Source organism: Oryzias melastigma, linkage group LG5 (assembly GCF_002922805.2).
Source record: "Oryzias melastigma strain HK-1 linkage group LG5, ASM292280v2, whole genome shotgun sequence".
NCBI lineage: Eukaryota > Metazoa > Chordata > Actinopteri > Beloniformes > Adrianichthyidae > Oryzias > Oryzias melastigma.
The window spans coordinates 20,362,334-20,380,332 of NC_050516.1; the positions used below are offsets into that span (position 1 = coordinate 20,362,334).

General features: G+C 35.6%; 1 protein-coding gene across 1 annotated transcript; it reads left to right on the top strand.

Moving 5' to 3' along the window:
• The first annotated feature begins 645 nt into the window (after positions 1-645).
• vapb (VAMP (vesicle-associated membrane protein)-associated protein B and C) lies at positions 646-16,601 on the top strand. The gene is made up of 6 exons (XM_024270199.2): positions 646-936; positions 5,941-6,093; positions 8,746-8,849; positions 8,968-9,048; positions 10,131-10,310; positions 14,333-16,601. The coding sequence occupies exons 1-6, from the start codon at positions 879-881 to the stop codon at positions 14,486-14,488; spliced, it is 732 nt and encodes a 243-aa protein (XP_024125967.1). The 5' UTR covers positions 646-878; the 3' UTR covers positions 14,489-16,601.
• The last annotated feature ends 1,398 nt before the right edge of the window (positions 16,602-17,999 follow it).

Below are 17,999 nucleotides of genomic sequence, written 5' to 3' on the forward strand. Positions count from 1 at the left end.
GTTTTCAAAAAGATAGTTGTGTGCAGATCAACAAATTTACCTCTTGAGTGGTGGGAGTAAGCCTGCCCTCATTTCCTATCATCCCTTTGTTAACTCCCTCTCTTTTCAGCTTACAACCACTCACAACCCCAACCTAACATTACAATTGGAACAAAAATGGCGGAAAATATTGCAGCTATCCATACAGTTTTCGTCTGCTCCTGATTCACAACAATTTGAATAAAAAAATCCAACAAGAACATGTCAAAAACACCAAAACTATGCCGTCACTGGAGGGTCTTTTAAATCTGAATCTGATTTCTTCTCTATGAAAAGACAGACATCCTGATATTGACTACATTGACTTTTTCAACTGTTTGTTTTTTTTTTTCAAACATTTGAAAAAAAGAAAATCATCAGCATAGGTAAACATGTTGAAAAGTATGAAAAAAAAATTAAAAAGTTGGAATACATTAGTCATAAAATTATTGGAGGAACACCATAGTTTCTGGATACATGTACCCAACCCATGTTGTATTAAAATTATTTTATAGGTAAATCCAAACAAAACGTAGTCACGTGGGCGCGGTGGCTCCACCCCTCAGCTCCACCAGCCACGACTGCACCTCGGCATCGCGCCTCCACCCCTCCCCACCAGGCTCCTCTGCAGAGGCAGTGACGTCACCAGCCTGACTCCCTTCCTGCTGCATCACAGCAGCATTTAGCAGCTCGAATAGCACTTGTCATTAGAGGCACGGGATATCCGCCACTAATTCATTGATTTAAAATCAGAAAGAGAGGGAGAGACCCGGCTGGCTTCAAGGTATCAAACAACAATTTAACCCGGGGTAGCCGAACGGGATTGGTTACAGTTCGATAACCCCTACAGCTATTGGGATATGGCCAGGCCGGAACAGGTTCTGCTTTTGGAGCCTCTGCACGAACTCAAATTCAGAGGTAAGTGGGAGGAGGGCTCGGCAATAAGCCGAAGGTGGGGAGCTGACTGCCAACGCGTTTGGAGAGTTTGGACTGATGAGATTCTGGAGCCGCTGAGGCTGCGGTGCACATTTTGTTCAGATAGCAAGACAGCGGCTGTCCTGGAGGAGCGGAGCTATAAGCTTGACAGCTAGCAAGCTACCTGGATTAGCATTTAATGGCTAAGTTAACTAGGCCCTGTCTCACATTTGTCATTCTGCAACTGCTTGCGAAGCAATTTACAACGACGAGACTAGACATAAAGAACTGTATTTTATATTACAAAAAGTGTCATTACCTTCAATACATGTATGACTTTTCATTGAGGATAAAGTCTGACATCCTTAGCTGACCTAGCTAGCTAGCAATAGCAGGCTCTCTGATTGGTTGCCCCGCTCTTCTGGCCAGACAGCTGTCATCTAATAAGTTGACAGCTCCCAGCATCACAGGGCAACCTTTGCTCTTTAATGCCATTAACGTGCCTGACAACCTTTATGCTTTATTACCGATAACAGACACTTTACTGAAGCCTGGTCATTTGCTTACAAGGTGTAATGTTGCCATAGGCATGTTAAGCGTCAATTAACCTGCTCTTTTACAAATATTTACTATTAAACGTGTATAAAAACCAAATATCTGGTTTCTCCTCTCCATATAATTTAAAGTTGAACACATTTACGAATTAAAACAATGGTTGCTAACTATCATACCATTTTAAGTTGTTGAATACACACGAATTTACGTATTTAAAAAAGAGCTCATACTTAGTTTTGCTTTCTAATTTACATAAACCAAAAATAAAAGCACATTATTGGCCTTAATTACACATTTTACTAATAAAGCTAAGTGTTAAATGAAATATAAGGCAGGCATCCATATTTGGATTTTTGTATCTTTATTGTTGCTTTTTTTATTAGCTGAAGGACTGCCTATTACATAAAATATGCATAATTTTTAATCTTTTATAAACACCAAAAGAACATTTAAACACACTACTGAAAACAAAAATGTATGCAGATATTTATGTAATTACAAGGACTATTTTAATCAGTAAAATGATAAGGCTATGATGTTGTTTTGTCAGCTTTTTATACCTAACTACCTACTACACTCAGCTTCTTAACGTTTATATTTAATCTAAATAAAAAAAAAAAACAAGAAAATTAAAACGTTATTTTTTTGTTTTTAGTAGAAGTCTTTTAATCTAATTTATCAGAATACTATTCCTCTGATATTCTGTTAAAATACTTAATGTTAAAAGTCCTTAATTTGTCTAGGGTTTTACACTGCAGGTCAATGTATTACTTTTATTCACTGAGTTCAACTCACTGTTGATTTATTTATTTTTTTGTCATTTAGAGTGTCTCCAAAAATATTTCTTTCAAAGGCAAAAACAAAACTAATATGGTGCCATTTGCTATTGTGTTTCACAAACAATAGCATTGGTGGTTTCAATATGAGCGCATCCAGTACTTTGTACGTCTTTCTTTATAGTGCAGGAAACAAAAACAAAAAGTAGAGCTCAACATTTTCCCTATTAGCTCAAGCAATAGTTTAATTTTGAAACAATGTTTAAAATGTCATTTTGTAGCAGACTGTCAACTTGAGAATAACCTGTCAGTCCTAATATTTTTGTTTTAATTTAATTGATGTTAAAGCCAGCCATGGAAACTATAGTATCTCTTTTAAAAGTTGTCTTTCTATTCTAGCTTTTAATAAAGCCTTAGTTTGAAGAAGTCAGATTAAAGCCAATCACCTTTATTTTCTGTTTTATATAAAGCATGAAATCATATTGTCTATTGGTTATTAACAAGGAGGAATACTTTATGCGGCTTCTATACTTGCAATTACCACAAATTGCATGTATGCTGTGAATGAAAGTGATATATTGACCTGCAGTGTAAAACCCTAGACAAAAATTAGCTGTTATGTCTATTCAAACTGGGGTTTCCACTGACCATCTGTGTTTTATATACTGGGTTCTATATTTAATCACCTTTCCTACTTTTTTTTAATCTTACGCTAGAGGAATATTTTTAAGAGAAATTACAACCACAGCTCCCTTATTCAGTCTCATCTTTATAAAACCTATCTTCATGCAGGGGCAGCTTTTAATATTTGCTTCTCATAGTAGTGTTCAACTGTCATTTGTGGTTTTCATGAATTGGATGCTGTCCCGTGAAACTCTCTGGAAGTAGTGTATCAGGTGTGCTTTAGTCTTTGTGGTGTGGGTGCTTTACAATAAAACCTTTTTGGATGGATCCTTTTAAGGCCTCAATCTCTTTTCTGTTTTTGCTCAGCGGGAAAGGAAAGTCTCTGTTACTCAGCATGTTTGCTAAGTTAAAGCTTTTTCGAGCAAGTCTGTGTGCAAAATTTTATGTATTTCTATGCAGTCAAAATTTACTGGTTTTAACTCTAAACCTTATTAAAAGTATACTTGATGAGAACATTTGGACCTTCCAGTACAAGTGTAGTTTCTGAGTAAAAGTAAACCATACATAGTAGTTTACATTTGTTTTTAAACTTTCCCATCTCAGTAACTAGTACTTTACTAAAATAGGAATACAAAGCTTTAATTTCTTTTCAGTTAATAAAGATACACACTTAGCATTTTTTTTTTTAAGAAAGTTTAGTCAGAGAAATATGTTTTGGCTGAAATTTTAGAGTTTCATCTGTTGTAAAGGTTCTCCCAGTGGTCTTTTAATTGTAATTACACAGTTTTTAGCCATAATAAAAAAGCTTTAGTTGTTATAGGACATAGTTTCTGAAGAGCGCCTGAATAGCATTAGAAATTTGCGGGCTGGACTCTTTTTAGTGCATTACATTCCTACCAACACTTTCCATGATCCTTTTGTTTACACTCTCCCGCTAGCTTACAGCCCCTCACATCCCTAACCTAATATTGCTGGTGCAACAAGAATGGCGAGCAGTATCAGACCTATCCAGCAGTATAGTTTTCAGCCAGATGTTAGCTCAGATGAAGAAAATAAAGTTGTGCATGGATCTATTTGTCTCCAAGTGGATACATTAGAATGGATTGGAGCAGGGAGTTTCTGGCCTTTTGTAGATTTATGTTGATTTTATGTCACAACAATGTTTTTTTTTTTTTTTTTTTACTTTTTTTTTGGCTGCTCCAGATTCACCATGATTATAATAAAGAAATACTCAAATTACATTTTAAGCTTAGTTTTTTTCATATATGTTCTCCCTGATGAGAAAAATGCAACTTGAACATGTTATAAACAACATTTTCCATTCGAGTGGCTCTTTAAAGTGTTTATTTTAACTCAAAAGTCATTAAAAAAATTACTGATTTCTCTATAACATTACTTTCAAATGCTTTGTCACAAGAGCTGTTACGGGGGGATCTATTTTTAATGGGGTGTGGGTTTTTTTGTTTTTTTGTTTTTTCAAGTGAGCTTTCCTCCTTTTTTCTTCAATTGCTCAAAAGTTATTAGTAATGTTTGTTTTTTTGTTGAGAGAAGTTGGCTGTCTGTTAATTTTGTATTTCACCTTGAGCAAAGATTTTTTTTCCTGGAGGATTTAATACAAAATGTACTGATACTTCTATCATGGAAACAATGATTTTTATATTTAAATTTAAATCCTACTTTCTCACAGTTAGAGTTTTTGTATTTTTTTATTTTTAATGAAATACATACATGTCAAACAGATTTAAATTTAATGTTTTTACCACAACCAGAGAGGCAAGGAGAGGGTTTTTTACAACACATCTACATGTTGTTGTTTTATTTATTTTATTAATTGATTGATTGATTTATTTAGAAGAAGTCAAAGTGTTTATGTTTTTTGAAATTTTTGAAAAAAATATAAGTTACTTTTTAAGTGAGATCTTCAAGCAAGTTTCAATGGTTTTCTACTGGTGTCAGAGGATGAAACTCCCAGCTATTTTTTTAATGAATGAATTAAACTTTAAAAAGTCTTATAAGTAATAATATCTATTTATTAAATAGATTTTCGTGGAATATATGTTGATCTTGATTCATCCAAACAGATTCTTTTTGCTATAAAAGTTTGTTTGTTTGTACTGTTATTCTGCCTGGTAGTATAGTCATAAAATTGTCCTGACTAATATACGTTTGATTACTATAAATATTATTATAACTATTAGATGATGAATGCATCTTTTTCTGTCATCCGTCTTAGTTTTATTTTTTGCTTTATAATTTAAGAAACCTTTAAGCATAGAATATTTTTATCACAAAAATAACATTATATTTCCAACATGTAGTTTTGCTTGTCATTATGGACACTAGAATAGTTGAACTGTTTGTGAAAAGAAAATTTAACAAGTTTCTGTCAATAGTTCATTTGTAAAGAAATATGCCAGAATACGAGCAGTAGTTTAAGGAAACTTTCACCTTATTCTACCACAATAAAGTCCTTGGGAGATTTTCCTGAAAGTCTTTTGAACAATGACTGAATGTATTCACTTTAGTAATCCTGAAAATGTTAAGACCACTGTCCTTTAAATGGAATGGTGAGCTATTTTAATGTGTTTAGCCCCACTAATGATTGGAGAACCTGATACTGGACCATGTAGAATGTTATTGGATATGAAATGCATCATCAAACTTCCTTTTTCCTCATAGGCTGTGATCCCTTCTACTGTTATTGTCCTTTATTTACTTGATTTTATATTTTTTATCATTGTTTTAAAGCCAATTATGCTGTAATGATAAAATATTTTAATCTTGAATCTCAAGATCACATTAACTTTCAGTGTTCGTTATCAACAGTTACTCTTTTAAACATTTGTTGTGATCTGTTTAGGATGGAAAAACGTGTTTTTTAAGCTTTGTCCGATTTTTGTTTATGCTTTACCAGATGACTGGTGTTGTCTTTTGTTTTACCAGAATAATAAGTCATGTACTTTAAATAATAAACTTCAAACTTGATCTTTCAAGGTTTAACTAAATCAGCACGTCGTTCAGGTTTTTGACTTCTCCCCGTTTGTGTTTGCAGGTCCGTTTTCAGATGTGGTCACTGCAAATCTTAAGCTCTCAAACCCAACAGACAGGAATGTGTGTTTTAAGGTGAAGACGACGGCGCCGCGCAGGTACTGTGTGCGGCCAAACAGTGGAATCATAGATGCAGGCACCTCCATTAATGTTTCTGGTAAGTAACACGTTTGGTGTCTAAAGGTGTGAGTCTGCTTGTTTCTTTATTTATTCCATTCATTCTCTTAGGCAAGTTATTATGAGAACTTTTCAGTCCACTGGAGAACTTTTAATATGACAAAGTTATTCGTTTTACTCTAACAATTGATTAGCTGTGTATTTATTGTTGAAATGATACTGCAGTTAAGAAGTAATATTTGATTATGCTGAGTTATTTTGTTTAGGTTTTTGATCTGGACTGGATCAGTTTTTTTTTAAATCTTCCAAAAGAATTTGTTTGCCCCCAGGATTGTGGCAAAGGTTACAAATCAAATTCCAATCCCCCTCACTGAGTTAATCAGCAGCAACTCACAGCTTTGGTTACATTCAATAATGTTTTTATTTCATCTTAATTACACTCATTTTAAATTATTTAATGTGTTCTTGGTGGTGGGGAACACACGTTTGTTTGACTTGTATAGAAAAACAAAGTATTTACATTTATTCACTCATAATTTAATATCTTGTGTAGTCGGTGTTGGAAACAGTTCCTGATTAAATATTATTAAAAAAATATATATTTTAAGTTGAGTATAAACTATAAAATGCCCTTCAGGTAAAGGGTTTTTTTCCACAGCCAGTTTGAAAAGTACGTATTTTGTCTTCTTAATGAGCTGACTTCCACTTGCACTGCAGCGGGTTTGAATGGACATCTAAAGGGCAAAGTTTCCACTCTGTGCTACCTCAGACTCATTTTACAGCGTCCCCTATCTGGTGTCAACAACTGCAAACCGTGTCAGACCTGCATGCAGGCTGCCATAATATACCAAGTCGGTCCGTTGTCATTATATTTTACCCCTTTCGAACTTACAACAGTTGCAATTTACATTATTGAAAAAGTTCTTACTTTTTTTCAAATAGTTGTAGCACCACTCTGTAACCTGACCGTTGGTAGATCGTTTGTTTTTTTTTGTTTTTTTAGACCAATGCAAATCTTTTCTTATATTCTGCTCTCCAGGGTTTATGATGTTGTTTAATTATACAAATTTAAAGGGTAAATCAATGGTATCTCCTCATTCAGAAATATTTATTACCTCTGTTATGAGCACAGGACACAATTCATTAGTGACAGGAAGAGAATGTTTTCCTACTCTTCTCAGCTCTTTAATGGCTTCATTCATTATGAGCCAGCAGGCTGTTTATTGACAGAGAATGCTTTTATCCAACGTGTCTGCCAACGTAAGCAATGTGTTTTGCAGGCAACTTGGGACTCAGTGAATTACCCGCAACCAGTTAAACACGTAAACCGAACATCAAATCAGCAACCTTTTGACTTAGATGCAGCCGTCTTGCCTATTGAGCCACATATATAAATCTATTTTACCGCAAATGTAAAGGTGATATGAATAATTTCTCCCCCTGTATGGCAGCCTTGTGTTTTCCATCTCACTTTTTGGACCAGACCTTTTAACTCCAGTCAGTGTTTGTCAGAGATCTAAGGTACTTTACTGCTTCCACTCACTGGTGTTGTCCCTGTGGACCAGAGCTGGATAGCTGTGCAAATTAAGGCTGACTGAAACAGGACATTCTCAATCTGTTCATGCCGTCTGTTTCTGATTTGCAGTACAGAGCTACGCTGATTGCTGAAATGCTTTAAAGCACTACTCTGGGGAAAATTGGCATGTGCCACATATGAAAGCAATGCTAACAGCAATTTTGTTTTTTTGGGAAAAGCCAAAACATCATCCAAAAAACTGACGAGGTCGGGTCTGACTTCACTGAATGAAAGCTTTTTTATTTTTCAAACTTTTTCACACTTGTATGCAACTTCATCATTTGTTAGTAATATGTGGAAAACATTTTAATTTAGTTTTAAACTGTTAAATAAGATCAGAATGAGATCACTGTGAATTGGTGCTGTTGTTTTGCAATAATTTTGAAAAAGACCTTACTTTAAAGCCTCTTTGAGTCATGAAAAAATGAATATTCTCCTGTCCACAAAATAAAATTCTGACTTATATGGGAGCATTTTCTTTTCATGCCATTTCTTTTTCTTGCAAAAACATTTATTAGAATGACAAGTTCGAAACAAATAACCGATTAAATTCACAAATTAAAGCCTGATACCAGTTTATTCTATCTAGAAATGTACACAGAAAACATGTGCATCTTTTTGTACTAAAAAGACTCATATTAACCAAATAAACCACATTGAGTGATGAGGCTTTCACCTCACATTATCACAAAAATGCCTTTTTGAAAAACCAACTGTTATCTAATAAAATTGTAATGGAAAAAGATAAGAAAATAAACTTGAAACCTAGTTTTGTTTATTATGTATCATTAACTTTGTGCTGTCTTGGTTGCAAAAGAAATTGCAGGTTTGTGTAAAAGCTAAACAAAATGACAGTAGCTCCAGCACTGTTCATGTTTTAGAAGTGTTACCTACCTGTTTTTATGGCAAAGCAGTAGTAATCTTCTTTTCTCCCATTAATATGTTGTTAGATTTACTGTTACCCATCGGAATGCCCTAAAACCCTACTTAAGAAGGAGCTGAAGTCAATTTAATAATTGTATCTATTGAATTTTCTTTTTTTTAAGCCTTAAAAGATGCAAAGTGAGTTTTCTAATTTGTACACTGAAGATGGCTTCTGTATACACTATTTTCCAGTTATGCTGCAGCCTTTTGACTATGATCCCAATGAGAAGAGCAAACACAAGTTCATGGTCCAGTCCATGGTTGCACCACCAGACATGACCGACATGGAGGGAGTGGTAAGTGGTTCCTTTAAGTAAAATTGTAAATGTTTTATAAGATACAAATACTTTTTGTTATTATTTTTGTTAGAAATTATTGTAATGAATATCTATTGTTATCTGTTTTTCTCTGCAGTGGAAAGAAGCAAAACCAGATGAGCTGATGGACTCTAAGCTGAGGTGTGTCTTTGAGATGCCAGTGGAGAATGAAAAAACGGTGAGGTTCTGCACTTTTCTGTTTACACTCCAAGCAGAGTTTTCTGGTCTATAATGCCAGTAAAACAAGAAAAAGAAGAATACAAACATGAATTGCATTGTTTCATACAAACAAAATACACAAAATAATATAAAGAAATTTGCAATATTAATAAAAATGGACTGTTTCATAAAAACATTATGGGTTGAAAATCTATCATTTTGATCACAAACATAGTAGACTTCCACAAATTAACTTTGATATGTTAATTATATATATAAGACCTTATATAAGATATAGGACCCTTCTCCTATGAATGATGTATATTTATGCGAGAATAGAATTTCCCTTCAAGGTTTAATAATTCAATTACAGTTACATTTTTTTGGAAATACTTAAGAATAGCAGATTATTATTATATTATCTGTTAAAGTATGTGTGTTTGCAAAAACGTTTTTTTTCTTTGAATATTAATTTGTTTGTTTTTGGATGTCTTTTCTACCTTTTTAACTTTTCTCATCTCAAATTTTATTTCTTAGTTTCTGCATGGTTTGAATTTGATCAGGAATTTTAAGTGTTGCTTTTTCCTTCTTCTTCTTCTTTGCTTCAATGTTAATTTCCTGCAGTCCTGCAGAAAGTGGCTTTGTTCACTCCTCCAGAGGGTTTATTTTCATGTGATTGCGCTCAGTCCATCAACTCCTCCCATCTTGAAAACATTATTTTCTCTATGATATGAGCTTAGTCTACATGCTCTATGAACACCAGGAGGGAGCACAACCCCTAGTAATTGTTTTCAATTCATTATGAGCATTCATATCACTCCCAGTTTGCACTTTGCACCACAGAGTCTGAAAGACGGAGATACAGTTGATAGAAAGCAGCTTGATCCACTTGTGAAAGGCTCCCCCGAGTGAACTCTCCCACAAAAGGGTCTGTGTCTCTGAACTTCTGTGTGTCAATATAACAAGTGCCCAAAATGTAAACATAGTGCGGTATGTCTGTGGCAGGCAGCAAATCTGATACTGAGAATCACCATGTAAACAGTAGAGCCACAACAATGAAGTAATTCCATTAAAGCGTTGCCCCTCTGTGCCCCCTTACAGCACGACATGGAGTTCAGCAAGATCATGTCGACCAGTTTGCTGAAGTCTGAATCCTCTGCGTTGCCCACAAAGGCAGCAAGCTCCACCCTGGACAACGGGGAGGTAAAAAGGATCATGGAGGAGTGTAAGAGGCTGCAGATGGAAGCTCAGAGGCTACGAGAAGAAAACAAACAGATTAGAGTAAGTAAGAATTATAGCTTAATAATTGCTCCTGTCATTAATTGTTTGGCTTTTATGTTGTGAATTATATTGTGGCGTTCAGCAGTTTATAAAAATAAAAATGGCTTATTTAAAAGGAATTATGAGTTCTTGTGACATGAGCTGAGACTTGCATTCAAAACATAATTGTTACAAATTGACTGCTGAGGATTTAAACACTAAAAGATGCTTTAAATCACATCTACATTTCCACGTTGTTAGCTAGTTTCAGTAAAATTTAGTATGTAATACTGGGAGTTTGCTTATTAAAGTCTTTTTTTTCCTACATAAATTAATGTATCACCTGATTTTCGTTTAAAAAGGAGAAAACAGAAAAATAAAAAATTAGAGCCAGGAATCAAGTAATCTGGAAAAAAATAATCGCGATTAAGTTTACAGTATTTGCCAGCCACTTATTATCTGCAAATAATCATAATATGAAATCACACGCAAAATTGTAAATTTAGAACGTCTATTTTTAACCCATTGGAACTTAGGGTCTAAAACTCTCTTTTTTTAATTCCCATATGCATTTTCAATTTGAAAGACTGCATGGTTGCTTATTTGGTATCATTTTTATCAGCACAACCGCACTTATGTGACACTATTTATTTAGTCATTTTTCCATGTTGCATTCGCACAATAGTCATAAAATCATGCAAAAACAGAAAATTCTGCCTGGAACAATGTGATTAATTTTGCTGTGGAAACCCAAAAAATGTTTAACAAACTGTTTGTACAACATAGAATGCAAGTTTTAGGTTTAAAAACAATAAAAACAAATTTGTCAACAAACTAATCAACATATTTTTGAATGAAAATACAAAAAAACCCAGGCTAAAGTCACACATGGCAGCCCTAAAAATAAGAATTTCTCTCCTAAGAGCACACTGTCTATTTTACATTTTTTCTGGAATTCTGTTTTTTCTTTTTTTTCCCCTCATAAACTTTCTTCATTATGCTTTTGAAAAATAATAAAACGGAAATGAGCACCACCCTCTACAACGTGGGTGTAGAGGGTGTAGAGGAGGGTGCTGAGCACACAGCCCTGTGGGGAGTTGGTGTTGAGGGTGAGGGCTGTGCATATGTGGGCCCCTACTCTCACCCTTTGAGAGCGGCCTGTCAGGAAGTCCAGGATCCAGAGGCAGATTGAATCTGAGAGTCCAAGGGCCTCCAGGGCATGTCTGTCCATTCTGAACTACTTTCGTCGGAGGCGGGACTTTCACAGAGAACCACGGAGTTTCCTCAATTTTAGGACAACACTGATGCTCGTTATTGGGGAAAATTCATGTTGGTCCCCTTCCCAAAATAAAATAATGGTCGGTTTTCTCTCTGGATTTCTCATAGCAGATCCCCACCCCCAAACCGCCCCACCAACCCCGCACGTGCCCCCCATAGCGGGTTTGCTGCTGCTTCATTACAGCCATCAGATCCATGTTAATTCCTCCGCCTTTTTTTGTATTGTTTAGTCCAAAAACTACAGATAAATGCCATATTATCTCTTTAATTTAATAAAATCTCAATCACAGAATGTAAAAAAAAAAAAAAGTTAAAGTTTATTTTAGACAATTTTATTACGCTGATCTCACAGCTGCACGGCAGGACGCCTGAGCGCAATAAATAAATATTACCAAATAATTACGTTTTATCAATTGCGTGCGTTAACGCGTCAACATTCACAGCCCTCTTAAAAATATGTTTTTTTTTTTTTAGTTTTTTTTTTTTTTTTAACTGAATTCCAAGTTGTTATTCAAGTCTCGTTTTGTCTCAGTTTTTGTGAATGAGGTCAAAAAGAGGTTAAATGAGAGCATCCACATAGTTTGATGAAAAGCCTTGAAAATCAATTTGTAATTATCAAAATGTTTGGGGTCTTTTTGAATGACCACATTTTAGGGGAGCCAAACAGAAATGACAGATGATCTGTTTCTGCTGGAATTGTTATGAGCTAAGTTAATGAAGACAACATGTTTTTTGACTGGTGAAAATGTCAGAATAGACGTCTTGCCCAGATTTAATTCTTTCATTGTGTTCAGTGATGAATCATCTGTTGTACATTTCAGAAGAAATGCTTTCTAAATAATTTATCTTTGTATTGTACATTTTTATTTCATATAAGTGGGGGGCAAACACTTATCTTACTTTCAAAGTTGACATATTTATTTTACATGCATTTGCATGAGTACATATAAACATTTCTTACAACCACTTATGATTTATGGCATATTTTGAAGAAATATTTCTAAAAAAACAACTTCCAGTAACAGAAAAGGCTTGAATGGCATTAACACAAGACAATCAACCACAGCAACAAATGAGTTTTAAACTCTGGCGTTTTAAAGGTCTAACTGGATGTGAATTTCACAAACGGAGCTCATTGGCAATTTGAATCTCCACCACGGAGCAGATTCTTTGTGCATCTCAATAATCCGATGCGTTACATTCACAATATAATGAAGCCCTCTGCTGATATGGCTTGATGTGATCCAATAAACTGACATAGCCAATTAAAAATACCTAAATAAACTGGAGGTTTAGTTCCAGTGTTCAGTCTTTCAACTAACTTAACTGCTTTGCCGTTTACACAATTAACATAAAGCCAAATATTCTGAAGTGAAGAAAAGCTGCTTTATACCATTATGCAACAATGGTGCAAAGCTGAAATGAAAAGCTGCTTTTCTCTTCAGAATCAGCTGATTCATGTTGATCGTGTAAATGGTCAAAATGTTATAGTGGGTCAATGAGCACGTTTTTTTTTTTTTAGATGTTACTGACGACATCTCCAGTGTTAGTGTTGTCTTTTTCAAAAAATATTAGATATGTACTTCTAAATCTAAAATTCTCCCAAACATTAGACAGTCAAGTCTCCAGATTTATGTTGCGTTCCTTCCCTCAATTTTCTGTGGTAATGAACCCTAGATACTGATGGTGCGTTCAATGCTCCTTGAAAAAAAATGAAGTATTTGATGGAAACACAGTTCTTTCCAATGACGCACACTAGAGATGTATTGCACATTTAGATGTCAGTTGTATCCATTGACATATACAGAGGTAGACAAACCAAGACTGGGACATCACCCATTGAAATCGCCTCATCTTCTGTTCCAACGAAATGATGTCAATTCACTTGCCATTTTTCGACATTACAGATTGCGCCATTTTGGGATTAGAGGACGTTAGTAAGCAGTGAATAGTCCAAGTGGGTCTGAGTCATCATTTCAATGGCAACCACTCTTGCCAATCAGGAGTGAGCTTATTGGAAAGCCACACCCTCTCCAAGCTGTCAATCAAACGCTTTGAATCTCTGAGGTGGGGGCCAGCAGGCACCACAAACAATTTGAGGAATCTGATTGGCCAGTTTATAACTTAAATAACTTGGAATAAAAAAAAATGTCATAAAAAATAGGATTAGAAAGATATTAAAAAGAGACACTAGAGCAAGAATTGTTATTCTGACAAACAGAATGACTGAATGATAGTGGTTTATTTCTCTGTAGAAGTCTATGGGATTCTGGCTTTCTGGGACCAGCCGGTACATCCATTTTGGAACGCAAGGGGTCGAGGGGATAATAAGTCCAGTTCTCTCTATTTACTGTTTATGGTTGTATCCAAAGGGATTCAAATCAGTGACTTTCTCCATCCCTAATAATACACACAAACAGGCAGGCAAGAAAAGTTCTGCTTGCACATCTTTCTATTTTAGCTGTAGCCACAGGCAGAAGGACTAAATGCTCCTGCAGCTATGATTAAACTAACACTAGAGCCCCCACCTGCTGCTGGGAAGTGAAGTGAGTTCAAGTCTGGCGCCTTTTGCCTTCCTCAGGGGGTTGGGTTAGAAAATTTAAGCAGATCCTATTTCTTTGAGCTTGCAAAAAATGGGTGAAAACGACCCATTTAATAATACTTCTTCATATTGATCCTCTAAAGTCTTTTTTTACCGTTCTGCTTCTATACATGCTCTTTCACAATTTCTCATTTGTTTATGTTTTCCCTCCTCCCCATTTCAGGAGGATGATGGTCTCCGGATGAGGAAGAGTCACATCATGTCATCACAGCATGCTTCTGTTGCCATGAAGAAAGATGAAGGGTTCAGCACTCGCACAATGGCCCTCATCATCCTCTTCTTTGTGGTGGGCGTCATCGTGGGCAAACTGGTCTTGTAAAGCGCAGCAGTTCTGTCGGCCACAGCATGCTTTCGGGGATGAAACCAAACATAGGATCTGGGATTCTTGGATCAGGAATGTCATATCTGTCGGGTCGGGGGTGGGTGGTACTAGTTTTGATTTAGTCTCATTTATGTAAAAGAAAAATCCTGTATGAGATGAAATTTAATGTATGAAAGCAAAAAGAAAAAAAATGACTCATGAACAAATGAAAACTGTTACAGGTCTTGTCTCTCCATAATCATTACATAATCGGTCTGGCCTTCTTCCCAAAGTTTCATGTATTCAGATGATGCGTTCGAGGGTGGGGGAAAATGAAGACTTGATTAGAGCTTATTTTCTAACACTAAACTGGTGTTGGTATGACTGAGTTTGTCTGGGGTTGAGCGAATGTCATTCCGGTGTGTTATTTTCTAAAGTTACACAGACAAAATCCAGTATAAATGGAGTTGTGATGGCCCCGCTCCACAGTAAAACCCTGGTGTTTGCTCCAGCAGAATCCTCTTTAACGAACGGATTTACAACATGAATGATGCACACAGGTGGGGTGACACAGGGCTCTCACAGCTTCCTCCAATCAGAGGCTCTCTTTGATTGTACAACCACCTGGGTCTGCGTATGAAACACTAACATAAGCTTCTTTTCCGTGTGTTAGTTTGATTTCCACCATCCCCGTCACTCACTGCTCACCATGTTTCCGTTTGGCTGAGGGGGGGTGTTTGCATGCGTTCACAGAGTGTTGCATTTGGACTTTTGAATCTAATTTAATTGCTTTTATAATGGTGGAAATTATATTTTGATTGTAGGTTTGCACAATTACAATTTCAGAATATTTCTTTGTGTTTTCCGTTGCAGTTCTTCGGTTTTATTTGAATAATTTTTTTCTGTGTATGGATGAAAAACATCTAAGAATAATTGCAGCTACCTGGATTGAAGTTCAGATCCTTCCTGTAGATTCAGATGAACGCCTTGCCTTGTGACCTATCGAGGCAAGTTATTCTCAGGCCAAGACGGAGGTGCATTTACAATACATCAGCTTGTACAGTGGACAGAAGGTGTAGAGAAAATGGTTTCCTATCAACATTACAGTCCTCATATGTGTTATAAACAATGATTTTATGTTATTTCCAACATTTTTTTAACATATTTTTCCTGATACATTTGTTCTGTTTAGGAGCAAATGTATCTAAGAGATGAGTGTTTTAGTATCTGCCTTAACCTGCTTTCCTTAGCTCTTCTTTAGCCTCCACTTAGCTTTGGTATTTTTTTTATTGCTCATTCATCTAAAATCTACAGCTGAAGTTGTAATGGTTGTTTATGCTGCCGGCTTTATTGTGTCTCTGGGCATTCTGCAGCAGGAAATGAACACAGCACGGGGGTCCACATCATCAGGCTTTGCTTTTTTTTTGTAGAAAAAAAACAGAAATCATGTTTTGGGAATTGTTTAACTTTTTAAATTCTATGGTAATAAATCACTGCTTTACAATATTCCAAAGAGAATAAACAAATTGTTTCTGTTCCTTGTGTTTAAGCCTAAGGGTTGAGAGGAAACTGATACAATGCTTCATGTTTTCCGGTGGAAGCTAAAGAAGAATCAAACTAGTGAGAACCTGAAAATAAAAATGTGTTTCTACTGTATCTCTGATGTGTTTTGGTTTGAGGATGACCTGCTGCTTTTGAGCAAGGGCAAAGCTGTCCTGAGCTACAGATCCATCCTGGGTTGTCACATTGTACTTGCATAAAGTTGTTCTTGTTTATTGTATCCTGGTTGGAGTGTCACATTCTACACAAGAACTGCTTCCAAACACCAAATTACTTTGAACTCATGTGAATGAATGTGTTACTTTGACACCGTCTCTGATGACGTAAACGCCACCAGGCTGGATCTCCTCCCAAGAAATTCTCGATGATTATCGATGTGTAAACACTAACCGGTCCGGGCCTGATTGTAAAGCGCACTCCACCAACCTGACCTGGAATCTGACCATCACCATGATCGATGTAAACAGTCAAGAAACTGTTTTGTATGTATATAAATAAAGAAATAAAAACGTCTATCTGAGAAGATGATTAACCCTAATCAAGTAGTATGATGTAAAAAAAAAAAAAAAAAGCTCCAATGTTGGATTATGTAGCAACTTAATAAATTAAATGAATAAAGCTTTGACTTATTAGTGTGAAGTTGTTTGCTGTAAAGCACATAGGATATACATTTCACATAAAGCCACACAGATGCTGATTTTATTCAATGCTTGGATTATTCATGATCTTAAGTCAAGTTTTTGTAAACATCTTTTGCTGTAGATATGAGCACCGTGGAAAAACCATGCACTGCAGCTTGTGTTTTTTAAAAAACTGGATGTATACATGAAAATAACTTGCAATGTATTTAAAAAATAAATCCAATCAAGCTTATGATCACTTAAGTATTTTTCCTTAGCATATATGATGCTGTCCACCATGAGGCTATAGGTCATGAAGAGTTATATAGCAGTTTTTTTTTTACTTACCATTCTGCTAAATTAAAATGTTCTCAAATATTTCTAAATTTAGTGACATTACTCATCTAATCTTTGAAATTAAAAATTAAGCAACTTTTAGATAAACTGATATCCATAACACCTCCTGACCAATTTCTCCGTAAATGCTAGAAGACTGCAAATATATATATTTTTTCCCAACCAAAACTGTCAGTCAGGTGTTTTTTTTTTTTTGTTTTTTTTTAAGAAATAATCTAACAAATTCATTTAGGTCTAAATTACTGTAAAATAATCCACATACTATTTTATAAAGGGGCATTTGTTTGGAATATAACTTTATTAATATTATTTGGCACTTTTCACATGCAGTGCCGTAATGTATTATCTCAGACAAAACCATGCTTTCCACAGGGACTTTGGTCAGCAGCAAATAGCATTAAAAGCACATTCCGAACATGAAACCACAAGAAAACATGTCATATTAGACCACAGCCAGAAATACGAGCTCTGGGAACATTCAAAACATCAGTTGCTTTGCGCTGCCTCTTTGACTTTCAAGCATCGCAAATTTACTATTGTTTCAAGAACGGTAAAATATATTGCTAAAAATAAATCATTTAACCTTTAAACTTTTATTTGTGCTCTTTTGGCTTTTAATAAAGTAAAATTGTATCAGACGATGTTTCTGTCTGCACCTTGTTGATGGAGGCAGCAGAGTGGAATCCGTGTGAGGCAGGGGTCCTCATGGGTGTGCACCTGGACCTAGTAGCTCCTCAGCTGTTTAGCTTGGCTCCTGCTGCATGCTCACCAGCAGACCCCCCCAAAAAAGAAGATTTAGGCTTGCTTTCATATTCATTTGGGAAATAATCTCTTTCCATTTTAGAAGAATGTTTCAAAATACAGACAGTCCTACAGTCCTAATTAGGAGGTCCAGGAGTTTGCTGCTCTCCTGAGGGAAAGGTCAGAGACAGAAAGGGAAGTTTAATTCAGAATGGCTATAAAACTCTCAAGTATTCTGACTGAATTTATGG

Excerpts from the sequence above, each read along its gene's own strand:
- vapb (XM_024270199.2), top strand. The coding sequence starts at position 879 with ATGGCCAGGCCGGAACAGGTTCTGCTTTTGGAGCCTCTGCACGAACTC. Across the intron at positions 8,850-8,967 it reads TGACCGACATGGAGGGAGTG|TGGAAAGAAGCAAAACCAGA; the intron begins GTAAGTGGTTCC and ends TTTTCTCTGCAG. Across the intron at positions 9,049-10,130 it reads CAGTGGAGAATGAAAAAACG|CACGACATGGAGTTCAGCAA; the intron begins GTGAGGTTCTGC and ends GCCCCCTTACAG.